The following is a 16,428-nucleotide window of genomic DNA, read 5'->3' on the forward strand; positions in this document are numbered from 1 at the left end:
AAGCTGTTCAAGCAAATGGTGGCTCTGAATTGGCACCACTCATCTGCCCTGATGCTGAGGTTTGATCTGTTAGATCCAGAGCAGCCTGGTTTTCACTCATATCACCATGCTTAAAGAACAGTCACTTAATCTCACTTAGAAATGTTTACTTGCAAGGACCAGATGGCCCAGGGAGTTGGGCTAAACAAAGCATTTTACTTCTAGGTCATGCATTCTAATCCAGTCCAGGTTGGTGATAAATGAACATACTCACCTGATAGCCACTTTGGCTTCATTTTTGGTTGTTTTTCAGGCTAATTTCCAAAGGGAGATGTCACACCACAAAATCTCCCTCTATGCCCTGCCACAGTTGGTACTGATTTGACTGTCTCTGCGGAGAAGCCAAGGATCAAATGCTCCGTGGCGCCAGACTGTTTCTTTGCAGCCTGCAGGTAAGGGGAAGTTGTCCTGTGTCTGGCTGTGTCACGCCTGCTCTGCGGATGGGCAGGATTTCAGTTTGCAAATCTGCCCGTCCAACCCCTTCCACCAGCGTGAAATTAATTGTAAGAAAATAGGAAAATGTTTAATTGCAGTTGACATATAGGCATTCTCTGCTATGAACTTTACACGCAATCACAGATAACAGCATCAAAATTAATGCCTGCTTCCCACTTGTCCTGCTGTAAGCAATAAACGTTTGGCAAGTCAGTAAATAACAAAATTCTCATGTGGCCATCTACAGGTCACCAGGATACTTAAGAAGTTTGCGTTTAATTATACCATGTTTGCCATCAAAGAGGGGATATTAACCCTTTCGAGCTGTTGCAGGAAAGTAGTGGAGTTGTTTGAAAGTAAGTAAATGAAATCTTGTCAAATAAAGTGCAACCTTTGCAAATAATAATAATAAAAAAGGGATTTTTGAGGCAAAAGCCTCACTAGACATCATGGAAAATACGGCACCTTTTCAGCTTTCCTTTTATTTATTTTGTATTTTGACATCAAACACTCCCTGTAACCTAATCTTCTTGGCTTTTGATGTGGCCGTGGAGACATGACAATTAAGCACGGCTTAAAACAATAATCCCAACAACGGGAACCAAAGGCAAGTAATGTCAGGGTTCCCCCCTCACAAAAAACCTGTCCCCCAGTGTTTGGTGGTAGTGAAAGGACTATAAATCCCAATTTGTTGCCTCAATATCTGCTCTGTGCTTACACTTTACGTTGAACTTTACACACTTGCTCCATTTCCATTCCCTGCTGTTTGTTTTTCTTCTGCTATGCAAAATGTCTGGAGACAAACACGATACACACATTGCAGAGAGAGGGTTTGATCTTTCACAGATTAGTGCCACCTGACAAATATGGGATTATTTATTATCTGTGTTGCAGGAACTGCTGAAGCCCCTGCTCAGAGAGACACGCTCCTCCGGGCATTGGGGGAGGCACCACCCCTCCTGACAGGCAACCCAATGGATTATGTCCCTGATTCTGTGAGCAGATTGGACCGACCCAGCAAAATGCCTGCACAGAGGCAACCCTGAGGTAAGCCCTCATCATAACTTGAATGAGTGTGTAATGTGCAACCAAAGAAAATAGCTCAATTATTTTAAATTATTTTAGAGATGTTGTTAGTTCTCCCATCTCAGCTATTTGAAGATGGAGGGAGAGTGGCTGAGTTTAGTTATAACCCCATTTTAAACCTGTCTGAAAAAGAACATGTTTCTTTTTAAATGAAGCTTGCATGGTATGCTATAAACTGCCTTTTTTTTTTTTTTTTTAATGGGTGTTTGCACTAAGCCTTGCTAAACAAGTTAGAGAGATGATTAACTCGTCTGAAATGATGCGGGAAGGCCTCGTCCCAGTTGCGTGTTCTTCCTTCAGCACATCTAGAGCTGCTGTGGCTCCATGTTATTCAGGAGCAGGGCTTGCAACCAGGGCTGGGCAGGAGGCTGCAATGGGGAAAGAGAAGCACTGATAGAAAGGGCTGGAATTTACCCACAGAACCGAATTTACACGCAGCTGAAAAGGGAACTCGGGTTATTTTTTCCTTAATGAGTAAAGAGTTATCCCCAGGTTGGTTTCCACAGAAGTGAGGCACATCTCCCAGGGGGTCAAAGGAGGAAACCCAAAGTTCATTAGCAGTTTTCTTGAAAAATATTGTTTCAGCAGGAGCAGTGCCCACCCTTACACATGGCAGGGGGGCTTTGCAAAGCTTCACTTCCACTTTGTAGGGCCCCAAGAAGCTTCCTGGTCAGGCTCGACTGTGTGATGAAAGCAGCTGCAAAGTTTTGGCAACGGGAGATCTGTCCGGTGAGCACTCCTCTCCACCCTCACATGCCAGCCCATGTGCACAACCCCCTGCACCCACGGCTGCACCCCTTGTTCCCAGGGCAGCACTGAGCAGCTCCCAGCTGGCCATCCCCCGTGCTCCCTTCACGCCACTGATGATGACAAAAGGAGGGAAACGGGTTTCCAGGTGGACTGTTCCTTCAGAGAACTTTGCCTAGTCTCATACAGGTCCTGCCTTGAAACCCATTAAGCAGCTGGCTGCTTTTCTGAGTTTATGGTGCTTTTAAAATGTGTTTTAAATTCAAAAGTATTTTATCCAAACACTTAAAAAAAAAAAAATCTCAGAGAAACCACAGTTCCTCGTCAGCAATGTGGCTGCTGCCTCAGATTTTAAACTGGTTTAGAAACTTTAGCACACTTAAATGCGTGACCTCGTCACCCCAAAACAACACCAGAGAATGAGCTTTTGTACCTGTGCTTTTAATACTGAATCATTCATCAAATACTTTTTTTTGTCCTACCCTGGTAGGTTTTCAAAATATCATAGACTGCTCTGCGTTAAGTTAGCTAGTAATTCTACTGGCAACAATGACGACGATAATTTTCCCTCTCTCCCTATTACAAGCAGCTTTTATGACATGAAGCTGGGCACAGGTAGTCTCACAAAAAAGGTATTTTATTATTCTTAGCAATATTCACCTTGAAGGAATATGAGGAAAGCATACACTTTTACAGACAATATATAAACATGTTGTACATAATTAACAATAACTTAGTTCACTAATCCAAAAATAAGCAAAATAAAAATTAAAAATAAACCAGAAAATACTGAGAAATTTTTTTTATGCTGATACAAGTACAAAATAATTTAAATCTCGACTGCCGTTGTCTATGCTGCAGTGACTGACAATATATTGCACTTTGTCAACTGTATCAGTAATCCCTGTCTTCCACCCACATCCCTTCCCCTCCGCTCAAATCCTACAGAATTGAGTTGGGTACAAATAATGTACAACTGTACCATTGTAAAAGGTAAAAAGTAAAAAGGACCTAATTCTTTACCTCAGTAGATTAAAATTCTTATGATTTCTCCCAACCAATTTAGTTTCCCATTTATTTCCACTTCTTTACAAAGTGCACCTATATGCCTATGCAGACCAAAAAAAAAGAGGAGGAAAGCAGGATTTTCATGGCTGCTTGGTTCTTAATTATAAATACTAGAATTACATGTTTAGAAAAAAATTAACATACATCCATTTTTGTTTCATTCTGTTTTTTTTCTTTAAAGCAGGACTTTTGCGTAAAGATACAATTTGGCTTGATCCAAAAAAAAAACAAAAACAAAACCAAAAAAAACCCCAACAACAAATAGTTAAAATTTAAAAAAATAAAATAAAAAGCTTGTCACAGAGTTAAGCTTACGTGGTTTACATTATCAAACCCTCCGTTCATTGGGGCATTTTCATCAGAAGTATAGCTAAATATGTACACTGTATGTTATACTGGAGCTTGTGTTCACGAGAGGCATCAGATCATAACAATCAATAGAATACACTTCACATTGGCAATAGCTTTGTTTTCGGTCATTTACGTACAATATGGTTTCATAATGGGAGATTTAAATTTCCTTTTTTTTCTTTTTTTTTTTTTCATAGAAAATCCACTACGGAAACCGACGTTCCCCTTACAGAACGATGCTTTCCCTCGTCTCATCAGCTGTCGCTGTGTCTGGATTTGACGGATGTGTGAAGCTCAACACTGATTGTCTCTCTTTTTCCCCCCTCTACAGTGATCTCAACCCCATTTCTGCCCTTCCTCCCTGTGAAGTCCCGGGGCCTGGATGCCTGAGACAGCACCCGCGCGGGCCGGCTGCGTGTGGACCTGGTGGCCACACTGCCCGAAGTTTACCCAAGCAGCTAATCTGCATTTTTAAGCGACAGCTGCCAACACAACGGAACAAAAATGCTTCAACCTCTAAAGTCTGTGAGTTGGATGTTTTTTATGCCCTGTGATGGTTTCGGCTGCGCTAGAAGTTAGCTGCAACGCGTTTGGTAAACGCCTGTATCTCACCCCTTGCTAGTGCAGGATTGCCTTCCCAAGAGTTTTTTCCCCCCAGCAGTTTGTCCAATCTAGGTGTCTGTTTTGAGGAGCAACAGGGTAGTTGGAAGAGGGGCTGTTTTTTTAAAGCAATCTTTCATGTTAGGGAAAAGAATGAAGAAATTGTGTCAAAATAATCACCATCTTGGGCACATTAAAATCCCCGTATTACAGATATGTTTTTCCTTGTTCCTCCCCCTCGAAATCTTTTCCCCCTTACTAGTAATTTTGGTATGGAAGATAGATGGAGCTAATCCAAGAGGGCTGTTGAGTATGTTTCCCCTCTCCTCCTTGTTTTAAAGGCAGATTTTCTTACAGGGTAGCCATTGCAAACGACAGCACAAAAACATGCAATCAGAGGGGTTGAGGCTTTTTGTGGAAACCAAATAATATGACTTTGTGTCTGATTTTAAAAATTACGGTTTTATAAAGATGTCCTTTTATTTTTTTTTTTCATTTTCTTTTTCTTCTTTTTTTCCCCATCCCAAACAGAGTCCATGATAGAAATCCAGCATGTGTGGCTTCCAGTGAGCCAATTCCATCCTGGGAGGCTGCTTACATCTCTTTACAATATTCACAGTAATAACAAAGAGAGAAAGGAAAGCCAGTTCCAAGCTTTTCCTTCAGCTTCTGCCACCTTTTGCTTCCTGCTGGACCATTAAGTATCGAACAGGTGAGTTCTTTTTTCTTATACCTGAGGGGGCAAAGTGCATTACAGGCACCACTACACATTTCTGCAGAAGACCCATCATTTGCAAGGTTTTAGTCCAGCATTAAGAGTTAAAACCACATGGGAGCAAAGATGCCCTTTTTCCATCCCTACATTCTCCTCTCGGCAGAATGTTTTCTTACTTGGTGTCATCTTAGGCAAAGCCCCATGTTCTCAATCTCTGGGTGGGTCTCTTGGTCATCAGGTTTTATCCCATGGCTGTAACCATGCTGGATGGGTGTGGATGTCCAAATGAGATGCTGGAGGATGGGTGGATGGGGGTAGGTGTTGGTAGGATGTGTCCAGAGTGGCTGAAAGGGGGCAAATGCCCCATGGGTGCCATGTGACTGGCAAGGGCAGCAGCGCTGAAGGGAGATGACTTCTCCTGCATGCACTTGGACAGTTCTTCAAAACACTCAGAGCCTTTCTTGCTTTTCTTTGATTTGTTGGACATTTTCCTATTCCTGGTCTGAATTCCTTCCTTTTTCATGGTCAGAGGCCTGTTCACCTGCAAGAAATGAGAAATCAGGCTCATGCAGACAAAATGACCTTATTGTGCAAAAATGAAAATATTTGGACAGCCCCCATGTGTTTTTCCTGGATGGAGACCTTTTTCTGGCCAAAAAAAATGGTGTTTCTCTCTGTAGAACTTGTTTATATTGATTTGTTTAATAAAACCACACACACAAAAAACCCCTAGACATGAAAAACAAATTGAACTGAATTTGGCAGCTGATGACTCTCTTTCCCGTAGGCTAACCCTCAGTCCTCATACATTTCCTAATAGAAGATCAAACTAGGAGGCACATGCTGACCCAAATTCAGTCCTAAAACATGAACAATCTTGTACCAGTAACCTCTGTTACTTACAGCTTAAATAACGTTCCAACATGTCAAGCAATTCCTGCTTAGGAATAATTTCTTAAAAATAAAAATAATAAATACAACAAAGCCTTAGATATAATTATTTTTACAAAGTCAGAATGTAGATAGCCCATCAGGATTAATTTTTGCACGGAGCCCATTCCAAATGGCCTCTCTTTCTGGAGGGAAACGGCACACAAAACATAGTTTAAAACCAAGTGTGGTAGCTCTATTTTGCCTGGTTTGCCCAAGCTGTTAGAAGCCAAGCTAATACATTGTAATGTCACTGAACTTAGCATCACTATGCTGACAAAGAACGGCTGTCACTTCCCAAGGGAACCTTAGAGACGGGGAAGGAATAAAACAACAACCAAACCCCTGAAACCAATAAAAGCCTAGTGTACACCATGCAGTTAAGACATCAATCCCGGCCAGGCAAGCGGCGACACATGAGATGAGTAAATACTCACATTGTGCAATTTATAGTAGAGTCCGCAGGCATTACAAACTGGGTCCCCGTTTGCATTACGTCGCCATAAGGTCGTGGTGGTTGTCTGACAGTTGGCACAACAAGTCCCTGCTCTCCTGGCCGCTGACTAACCAAAAGAAAAAGAAAATTAAAATGTATCGCCAGGAGGAGGGAGATCATGAGAAAAGTCAAATTGGACTCAATATTTAGGTTGGGAAGAACTAGTTACTAAGATATGACGGAGCATCGGGGCTGGAGGAAAGCTGCTGTCAGTTTTACATTTTATAGCCGTTAGGTTTTTGTTTAAATTTAAATATTCTCCTATGCGTGCTGCATTTTCAAGCCCAGTGGCACTGTGTGCGCAGAGGAAGTAAGGAGAGAAACAATGAATCTCTAACTCTAACAAAAATTCTAGAGGGAGGAAAAATAATGTGATTTTTTCGGATTTTCCCCTTGCAGGATTCTAGAATGCATCATGAAAACGAATTTGACTTTTCTCTTTTTCTTTAATGACCAGTTTGGTTTGTGCCAGTGTTGGGACTGGGTTTGAAAACAGGGAATGATCTTAAAGAATGTGATTTTTACCCCTACTCTGGCCCTTGGAAGGTGGACACAAAAGAAAACCGACCACATTACTTAGCTGGGTGCAGTATTTATCAGAGCCATCACTGAAAATTCAGTTTGCATTTACAAGTGAAAGGGAGAAAACAAAACCGGCTCCAACTTTCTTTAAATATTTAGCAAACCAAATTTCATGCCTTGCAGCAATGATTCCGCTGACCCGCAGCCTCTGTCCCTGCTCAGTTCCTTGACTGACAAGCCCTCAAACAACTGTCTTAAAAGAAAATAAAACCACCAAAAATCTAGCACCCTTTCCTAAAACCATTGTTCTGCCGAAACCAAGGTGAGGGGAAAGAAAAATGCCCAAACTTTTACCGAAAGTCCCAAAACAAGAACAGGAAAAGTAGAACAGCAGGCAGTCAGTGATTCCTGGATGGGCCCTTGTCTAGCAGACCCCACAATAATGCATTCTTTGTGCATGGATGGTGATGGATAAAGTGTTACGGACGGACTAACTGCACCCCGTATTTTGGGAAATAATTTTGTATTAGAAAGCTTCAGCCCTGCCTCTGTAAGTGGTCAGAATACAGTCCCATTTTGTGCTACTGAATTAATGCTGAGGACTCAGTATTTTCTTAAATTAAGAGTTTACTTCCACAAGTGTATCAATCACGGTCATTCCCTGGGGGCCTTGCTCCCTGGATATTTCTGCAATTAGCCACAGAGAGCCGTGGGGTGAAGCAGCAGCAAAGCTCAGGATAGCACAGGGCATCTCCATGAGCACAGAGCCGAGTCCTGGGGCAGTGGGTTTCCCAGAGAACTCTGAGCACTTCCCTGCCTGCCGGCCCCGGTGGGGAGCTGGCGCCGCTGGAAGCACAGCCCGACCCTCTCGCCAAAGAGGAGCCCAGGGTTCTGTTCTCACTTGCTCCTGATTTACACCATGGCCCTCTGCAACTTTCCCAAAGCTGATGGACGGTTTAGGAGCTTTAGGCAAGACTCAGGCCCTCGGAGACTCATATATTTCAGTCCCTTACTCACCCGTGAGAACAGGCCAAAGGCAGAAAGAGGGGGTACCCCCTACTGCAAATGCACTCATGCAACCCAAACACAATTAATGCCAGACATCCAAACGCTGACATTATTAATACGATCACTTTGCTATTGCATGGCAGATGAACAAATTCCCAAAGATGGCCATCTCCTCTCCCCCGCAAACAAGCAAACTACAGTGGAAAAAGGGGCAATAAACAAAGCTGTAAATCAATGAAAACAAAATGAAACATTAAAACAACTATGCTAAAAGAAAACCTCTTTAGTGCCCCCCAAACCCTGCACAGTGAGCTAAGTATAACAGTCTCCCAACACACTGGAAGGTGGAGACCTATGTTTGCATATTTGAGATGGCTTACTGATACTCAACTATGCTGCTTAACTCTATGGCCTGTCCCATTCAGTCTGGAAAGCACTTGAGCCTGAGAGACGATAATGTTACACTGTTGTCTTAACATTTTTCTATATGTCAGTCACTTTAGAAGGCAAGTCATTAAGAAGCTTGCATAGTTGAAATTCTGACTCACGACAGAAATCTTCTGTATCCTATCCCAGTGTTAGGGCAGTAATGCCAATTTTCTGCTCTCCAAACCTCATTGAAACGTGCCCACGAATAGCTAAGAGACTTAGGCACCATAAATCACAAAGCTCCAAAAAATATATTTATTATTCTTAGCATTTTACGCATTATTTGTGGAGTAGAGTGTATTAGAAATTTCAAAACAGCAAGCATGACTGGCAAGGCTTGCCTATAGAAACTCTCAAAAGCTTTTAGAGTCAGGAAACAGATACACAAAGTTTCCTTATCTTTAACGTACAGATATCCGGATAGGAAACTACTACCAGGAGCTTAGAAAGGACTTTTTTTTTTTTAAATCGCTCAAATGAAAATACAAAGTATAAGTGACTCCATGGAAAAATAATAGGAATTTTTTTTTTAACAGTAGGGGATTGTCTGGGGAGGGAACCAATATTAGTATTGCCAGAGAATATAAGAGTGAAAATTACTTCATGGCTTTTATACAAATAATTATTAAGTAAGGAGCAGTAGCTTTGACTCATCTGATTTGTTTTGCTTTTTTGGAGCTGGAACTTTTTTTTTTTTAGTACACGGTGGAGGACATTCACGCTCATAACCCTTTCGCTCCCGGTATGTGCCCAAAACGTCCCAAGAGGCCAAATAAATGAGGAATTAAATTAAAAGCTGTCATCCGAGGATAAACCGGGAGACGGTTACACGATATCCCGCGTGCATTGTGAGCGGCGGGGAGGCTCGGGACAGAGGCGCTCGGCGGCGCGGTGGTCTGAGCCGGGATGGGGGTGGAGGGGGGAGATCTGCCCCGAGGCACGGCAGTGACCTCGCCGTGACTGACCCCCGTGTACAGTACAGCTCGGCTCCACGCAGGGGCTGAGCAGAGATGAGACTCGTTTGACTTGTGCCTGTGTGTGGTCCCTTTGCCTTATTTATCCCCAAACCCAGGAGAAACAGAGACACCTACCAGCCTCCGCTTAGGTTTAATGAGAGGTCGGTTTTGACCGTTCATTTTGTGGTAGAGCCCGCAGGCGTTACACAGGTAATGCCCGGTGCCGTCTCTTCTCCAGAGAGGGGTAGCAGTTGCTCCGCAGTTCACACACTCTCTGCCTTCTAAATGGAAACACGAAGAAACCGGATTTCTTTCTTTAAAAACAAATTCACAAAAGCTTTTTGCATTGTCCTTTAGGCATTTTTCAGAAGTCAAAACAGCGTGTTAATTCAAGCACGTTCAGACAGCAGTGACATCTACAGCACATGCAGCAAGGAGCTCGGTGTTTCGAGAACTCCCAGACTCCAGTGAGTATTTTATGTCATGATCAGAAATGGGCAGCACTCTCTGCAAGGTGAGAAAGAGTGACACTCTTATTGTGTCAGATGGAAGTTATCGTTTCAGTAACAAGAACTCCCTTAGTCTGCACTGGGCACCGCTCCCCTCCCGTATCTATTGCACTCCGGTGGTTAGATCCTGTGTTCTCCTGCCACAAATACACACGTACACGTGTACACAAACACACACACACCTGCAAACCCACAACATGTTAAAGTGAGAGTCAAAGGAAGAGGTTTTCTGGGATTAAATCTAAGCAAAAAGACCTCCCATTCTGTGCTTTCTTTTTTGTTGCAAATGCTACAGGATGAGAAAGTAGAGCCGAGCAGACTGGGAATGGATACAGAATGCCAGAGGCTCAGTTATTATTTTTGTTCTAAAAGCAGAAAAACGCTGTTAATGCCGATCTTTGGGAAAGTTCAGTTTCAACAAGCACTCTGGAAATTACTGTAAAAAACAGGCTTTGAAAAAGAAAAGCACTTTTCTTTTTCTGTGACTTTTCAGCAATCCAGTTTGGATTTGGTAGGGAGCAGTTTACCTTATTACTGCCTCGTTATTAGTTTTAGTGGCACAGCTTGCTAAACACAGCATTGTAGAAGGCTGTTTTAAATAAAACCCAACATACAACTTCTAGATATCTGTTTCTGCCTGCGAAAGCTCTCTGCTAAAAGTTCATCTGCCTTGGATGGTTCGAGGGCAGGTCTGCTTAATATAGAAATCTCTCTTAATACAGTTTATGCAAATCCTACAGTATTTAACTGGATAGGAAATTCTTTTTGCTAATAACTGAAGCAGGCCATGTTGAGTTCAGCAGGGCTTGTGTCTCCTTTAATCTAGGGAGTGGGTAGCTTTTAAACAACACAGTCTAGAGTGAAAAATGAGGGGAGCTCTGCAGCGCTGCATTTGTAGCTTTTGTCCCTCCTAGGGCAGGAAGCTGCAGGAGTCGTTGTGTCGTGAGTCTTAGTTTTCCTACAAAAACACTGAGTGGTCACGAACTTTCCCCAGTTCCTTGCACTGGGAGCTCCCTTGCAGAAGAAAAAAAAAAGGCAACTGTAAAACAAAACAAAAAAAGCTCCTTGCTTCCCCCATCTAAAAATCATTGGCGGCTACAGGACAAAAATAAAAAAGCTACTCAAGATCCATCTATCTTCAGAGACCTGGATCTTGAATTAGTTTCTAAACTCAGGAGGTTCAGGCTGCCAGTTGCCTTTATTTTCTACTCTCTGCAGTACCAAAAAATAGATACACACAGCAGCAACTGCCTTGAAAGAGTGGCAAAGAAAGAGTGTATTTTTTCTCTCAAAGGAGCCATTTGAAACAGAGCTGATGAGCTTGTAAAATAGCTGGTATTTTTGTTGCAAAACTCTTAAGAGTTCACATTTCTAAATTATTGTCTACTTAAATAAAAACATGTAGTGTACTCACAAGCAAATATGTGCAATGGAATACATGCACAAACACCTATAGAGCCATGTATTTTAAAGTGTTGTTTAAATTCAGTCTCAATATATTTTAGTTAATCTAATAATTTAGTTGGTGAGGATGTCAAACAAAGAAGGTCAGAAGAATTACACAAACTGTCTTAATTCATCTGTCCAGTTGTATAACTGCTGTGATTTCAAAGTGGGATCAAAATTTGCTGATTTAGGACTGCACTTTTAGGACGAAATGCAAGGAGTGGTTGTGAACACGGGTAAGGTTTGCAGGCAGTCGTTTGTAAGCAAAGATAGGTCTGGTTCAGGGGCAGGGGGAAAAAAAAGTATTTTCTAGTTAAAGTTAGGCTGGAGTAAGTTAGCAATGACTGGACACCTCAGTCTTTTGCGCTGGTATGTAAACTATATTTGAACTTTTACTCTTGTAAAATGTGCAGGGAAGAAGGCCTTCGCGATCTGAAGGGGACCGGCCAGGGAAGTTTCGCTTTCATCCTGCGCTGGGGCCTTGGGCGGCGTTAAAGAAGAGATATGGAAATTATGGAGGGAGAAATACCTATCACCGGGAAGTCCCCACATGTCATCTGCAGGGGTTTGCCTGACTTGGGGGAGCAGTGTCGGGCCTGAGCCCCTCGGGAGGCTGAGGCCTGCCTGTCTTCGAGGAAAGCTTTTTTTTTCCATCTCAATCCCCCTTTCTACAAAGCTCTGCTGGCTCAGACTGCCCCGGCCCCGTGCCCCGCGGCCCCTTCGAGCGCTCTGGGACCGGTGCCCGGGTGCGTTGGCACCCGCAGGAGCCTGGTCCAAGCTCCATCTCCTAGTTTAAAAACCCAGAAGAGCAGGACCAAGCAGTCACCCCCCCCCTCCGTCCCGAAGGGCCGACACAAGCCCCCAGCCTCGCAGCAGCCTGCACCCTCACCCCAAGAGCCAGCGCAGACACCCACCACCCGCACCCGGGACGCGGCCGGTGCGCGGCGGGGAGCCCATGGGCTGCGACACTTACCCGAACAGGACCTGGCCTTGCTCCGCGGCTTAGGGGTGAAGCTGGATGCGGGGCCCCCCAGGAAGCTGCCCGGGTGGAAGAGGCTACTGCTGTAGTCGTGGGCTGCCGGCACGTAGGAGGGGTAGGTGGGGATGGGGTGGTGGGTGGAGGGCTGGGCCCCCATGCTGGTGAGGCTGCTTCTGAGCGGGCTGGCGCTCTCCATCTTCATCCCCTCCGACAGCGACACTTGGTACTTGATGCTGTCTTTGTCCTCCTGCCGAGCCCCGGCAGAGGAAGAAGGGGAGGCGGCACTGGTGGAGTTGGGGTCCGGGGACACTTCCTTGGGTGGGGTCGGGGGGAAGCCGAAGAGGTGGGAGCCGGAGTGTGAGGCCGGGGTTAGCGAAGACACGGAGGCGGTGCTGGAGGTGCTGCTGCCCGGGTACACCGAGATGGCCCCAGGCGCTCCGGCTGCCGAGGGGTGCAGGGGGGTCTTGGTGAAAGGGCTGACGGTCCAGGGGTTGTGGTGATGGGCAGACAGTGCCGCCTTGCTGCTGTCCAGCCAAGGGATCCCCGGGCTATGGATAAGATGAGGCCGGCACATTTGACTCCCGGTCAGGCGGGCTGTAGAAACACAAGAGCGATTAGGATCAGCGTGGGGCGGCTCAGCCCGGAGCGGCTCCCAGAAGTTCCCCAGCTCCCCGTGGCTGGGCAGCTCCTCAGTCTGCGGGCAGCCGAAGGACAGCCGGCCACGGGAGAGACTTCCCAACCCGGGGAAGAGCAGCCAGGCTGACGCAGTAGCCCCTTCACCCTGTCCCAGCCGAGGGAGATATCAGCCAGCCTGGCGAGAAGGAGCAATGGGAGCAGGAGGGGGACCCAAGCACCCCCCTTCCTCCCACCCACCCCACCCCTGGGAATAGGCAGCAAACCCCTTTCTGCTTTATCTTCTGAGCTCTCATAACGCACTCTCTTCGGCTCCTAAAAACACCCCCAAATAAAATCCATCGCCTGTTTGAATCGGTTTGTATTTTGCATCCGGGAAGTAGCCGTGTCTGAGAAGTTTTTGCCTGTGCGCACACTATTTCCCCTTCCTCTCTCACTCCCCCCTTTCTTTCCCTCCCCTCCTCCAGTCCTTGGTTATCCCTAGGGTTAAAATCCACCCATGCCTCCCTTTCTATCCTGTTTTAGATCTCCTTTTCCCTGGATCGGACACACCGAAGCGGCCCCGAGTGAAACTTCTTGCCCCTGCACTGGACGCCCGCTGCCAGTACGGAGGGGCCCGGAGCCCTGGAGGAGACGGCGGGGAACGGGCCGGGGGTGCTGATTTACCGTGTGCCTGGCTGTAGGAGACCCTGGCCCGGGCGTGGGCGGAATTGGCGTAGTAAGGGTTGCCCTGTGAGTCCAGGTGGTTGAAGAAGACGTCGACTTCATCCGGAGGTAGGAGCTGCGCTGGTTCCATGTAGTTGTGAGCCAGTCCGGGGTGGTGGCTCTCGGGGTGCTGCCCGTTGAGCACGGCGTGGTGGGCCATCCAGCGAGGCTGGTCCGTGGCCACCTCCATGGCCTCAGGCCTCCCCTCCCGCCCACCCCCGGGCCAGGAGCGAGCGGCGCTCGGTGGGGGTGGGGGTGCTGCTCGTGGGGTGGCTTTTGGCTCTCCTGGTTAGTTTTAGGAGATGGGGTAGCTTTTCTTAGAAAAAGAACCGCCGGGTGACTGGAGCGCACCCTCTGAGGGGACGGGGGGAGGACCCCCGAAGTCAGCGTGTCCCTCTGTCAATAGGCGGGTAGCGTAGGCAGGTCCGGGGAAGCGCCAGGGCAGCACCTGTAGGAAGAGACGGGAGGGTTAGCGGCTCGGCAGCCCGGGGTGCGCTGCCTGCCGGACTGGCTCCCGGCAGGGTGCTTTTCCCAGCGGTGCAAGGATGGGGAGGGGGAAGCAGAGCCCCTCCCCCCTTCCAAAAATATTCTCTCCCCAAAAGTCCTTGCCTTGCGCCCTCCCTGCTCATTGCCCCACAAAATAAACAGAAATCCCATTCCAAACTCTTTACCAAAAACAACATCCAAAAAAAAAAAAAAAAGGCACAAAACAAAACAGAACAAAAACAAAAGGAAAGAAAAAAAGGGAAAAGCTTTCTCCCCCCCCCACTCCCCGCTCTTGCTACAAACGTCAACAGGAGTTTTTCCAGCTGGCTTCAAAACCGGAGTAAAGAAGGAAAAACGGCAGAACTAATACAGCGTAGTTCTAGCAAGAACTCCGACTGACACAAAAGGAGAAGGAGGGGGAGAAATGTGGAAGGGAGAGAGAAGAGCGGGGAGAAGGGTGTTTAGAGAAGGCAGCGAGTTCGCCCTGGCAGCGGCGCGGCGACCCCCCTGCCCTCCTCCCTTGCCCCATACTTACCCGGCGCGGGAGGCTGGGTGGCGATGGATGCCGGCGTGGAGGATGCGAGTGCCGGGAAGAGGGGGAGAACGGAGGGGGGAATAAAAAAAGCGAAGACGGAGAGGAGGGGAGAAAGGCAGAGCGAGCGCGGGAGGAGGAGAGGAGGCTGGATGGAGGGTGTTACTCAGATGGCAAAGCCGCTGCTCTGGCCGGCTCGGTCCCATCCCCGCGCATCCTATATGAGCGCTGGCGCCAGCTGGCCGCGGCGCCGCAGACGGGCCGGGGCGCGCAAGGCCGGCGGCCGGGCCAGCCAATCCCGCCGTCCCACACCGCCCCCAACCGCACCCCCGGCCCCAAACGGAGCCGGCCCGGAGGGGGGAGAGGGTGGGGGGAACGCGGCAGACCCCCTCCTTCGCCCCCCTTCCCCCGCTCGCAGCATGCTCGCCCGGCAGCGCCGTTGGGGGCTTTCCCCGCCCGGGCGCTGCACGCCCCTGCGGGGCGGGGACGGCAAAATAAGGGGGTCCCGCCGGGGTGTGCGGGGATGCGGAGGGGGCGAGGGAAGACAGAGTGCGGGAAGAGCCCGGCGATGGGGTCGGTTCCGCCGAGTGCTGCCGAGCCGCGGCTCCCAGCGCCGCCGCCGGGATGCCCGAGGCTGGAAATCGGCACCAGGGAGATAAATACGCTAAAATCCTTTAAACCAGGCAGAGCAGGACGCAGCCGGGAGCGAGACAAACCCCACCGTGGTCGTTCCCATCACGTTAGTTTAAAATAACTGTCCGGATCGGGGAAAAAGATAATTAAAAACAAATAATTGCGAGGCTCCGCGACAGCCCCGGGGACCGGCGGGATAAGCAGGGCCTGGCCGGCGGGGCCGCACCGGGCCAGCTGCGGGGCAGAGACGGACCCTGTCTGCTCCCCGGCCCGCAGCTCTCGGACCGGGCCCAGGCTGGGGTTTCCTGGCCACTGTGGGCCCGGGGAGCCAAGCCGGGCCGGGGCAGAAGGGCGCTGGGACCGGCTACAGCCTTCCCAGCGGGGCTGCGGCGCGGCAAACACGCTTGTTTTTCCATTCTCCCCCGTTTTATAAAAGAAAACATAAATAACGAAATAAACATCACAGTTTTAGTATTTGCAATTACTTGTGTGCTTTGGGCCGGGGAGCAGAGGCGCATCCTAAATCAACAGGCGTTTTCTGTGGAGTTTGCGGTGCAGCTCAGCGGCAGCAGCCGGGGCGCGGGTCGGACTCCACCACTCCTAAAGGTGCGGGTAAAGCCGTCCGCTTTTGGGGCGGAAAATATTAATAATAGGAAAGTCGCAATTAACTCCCCGGAGCGCGGCCGGGCGCTGCTGCAGGTACCGTTTCCCAGGCGCTCCTCTCCCGTTCCTCAGCCGCTGCTTTAGGGGGAAAAGGGAAACGCTGGTGGCATTCCCTCAGCCATCCGAGCTGGGCGCGGGGCGAGGACACTGCCCCTGCCTGGGGAACGGGGCAGGGGCGGCGGGGAGCAGCCCCTCCACTCTCCGGGCAGCGGCCGCGGCTCCAGCCCGACGGCGCGGCCGGGGCAGGGGGCGCGGGAGCCGGTCGGGGCTGCGCCGGGCCCCACGGGGATATTGCGGGCGGGGGGAGCGGGGCGGCCCCGGGGATGCTGCTGCTGCCCCCGGGGCCGCCCCCGCGGCGGGCAGCGCTGGGGGCTGGGAGCCGGAGCCGGCCTCCCCCGGCCCGACCGCCCCAGTCACTACGACGCCGGGGCTCTGACGTCACCCGTCACTGCCAATTCGC

The 16,428-nt window shown here is 48.5% G+C and overlaps 1 protein-coding gene across 1 annotated transcript; it reads right to left on the minus strand.

Moving 5' to 3' along the window:
* Positions 1-2,928: 2,928 nt before the first annotated feature.
* GATA2 (GATA binding protein 2) lies at positions 2,929-14,870 on the minus strand. Its single transcript, XM_032699393.1, has 6 exons — positions 14,676-14,870; positions 13,616-14,102; positions 12,311-12,910; positions 9,518-9,663; positions 6,409-6,534; positions 2,929-5,582 (listed from the first exon to the last, which is right to left on the minus strand). The coding sequence occupies exons 2-6, from the start codon at positions 13,842-13,844 to the stop codon at positions 5,283-5,285; spliced, it is 1,401 nt and encodes a 466-aa protein (XP_032555284.1). The 5' UTR covers positions 13,845-14,102; positions 14,676-14,870; the 3' UTR covers positions 2,929-5,282.
* Positions 14,871-16,428: the final 1,558 nt, after the last annotated feature.

Source organism: Chiroxiphia lanceolata, chromosome 11 (assembly GCF_009829145.1).
Source record: "Chiroxiphia lanceolata isolate bChiLan1 chromosome 11, bChiLan1.pri, whole genome shotgun sequence".
Taxonomy (NCBI): domain Eukaryota; kingdom Metazoa; phylum Chordata; class Aves; order Passeriformes; family Pipridae; genus Chiroxiphia; species Chiroxiphia lanceolata.

Bases quoted from the DNA above. Each gene is read 5' to 3' on its own strand.
- GATA2 (XM_032699393.1), bottom strand. From the start codon at position 13,844: ATGGAGGTGGCCACGGACCAGCCTCGCTGGATGGCCCACCACGCCGTG. The intron at 6,535-9,517 runs GTAGGTGTCTCT...TCTTTTGGTTAG, and splicing joins TTAAACCTAAGCGGAGGCTG to TCAGCGGCCAGGAGAGCAGG. The intron at 5,583-6,408 runs GTGAGTATTTAC...CATTTCTTGCAG, and splicing joins TCTACTATAAATTGCACAAT to GTGAACAGGCCTCTGACCAT.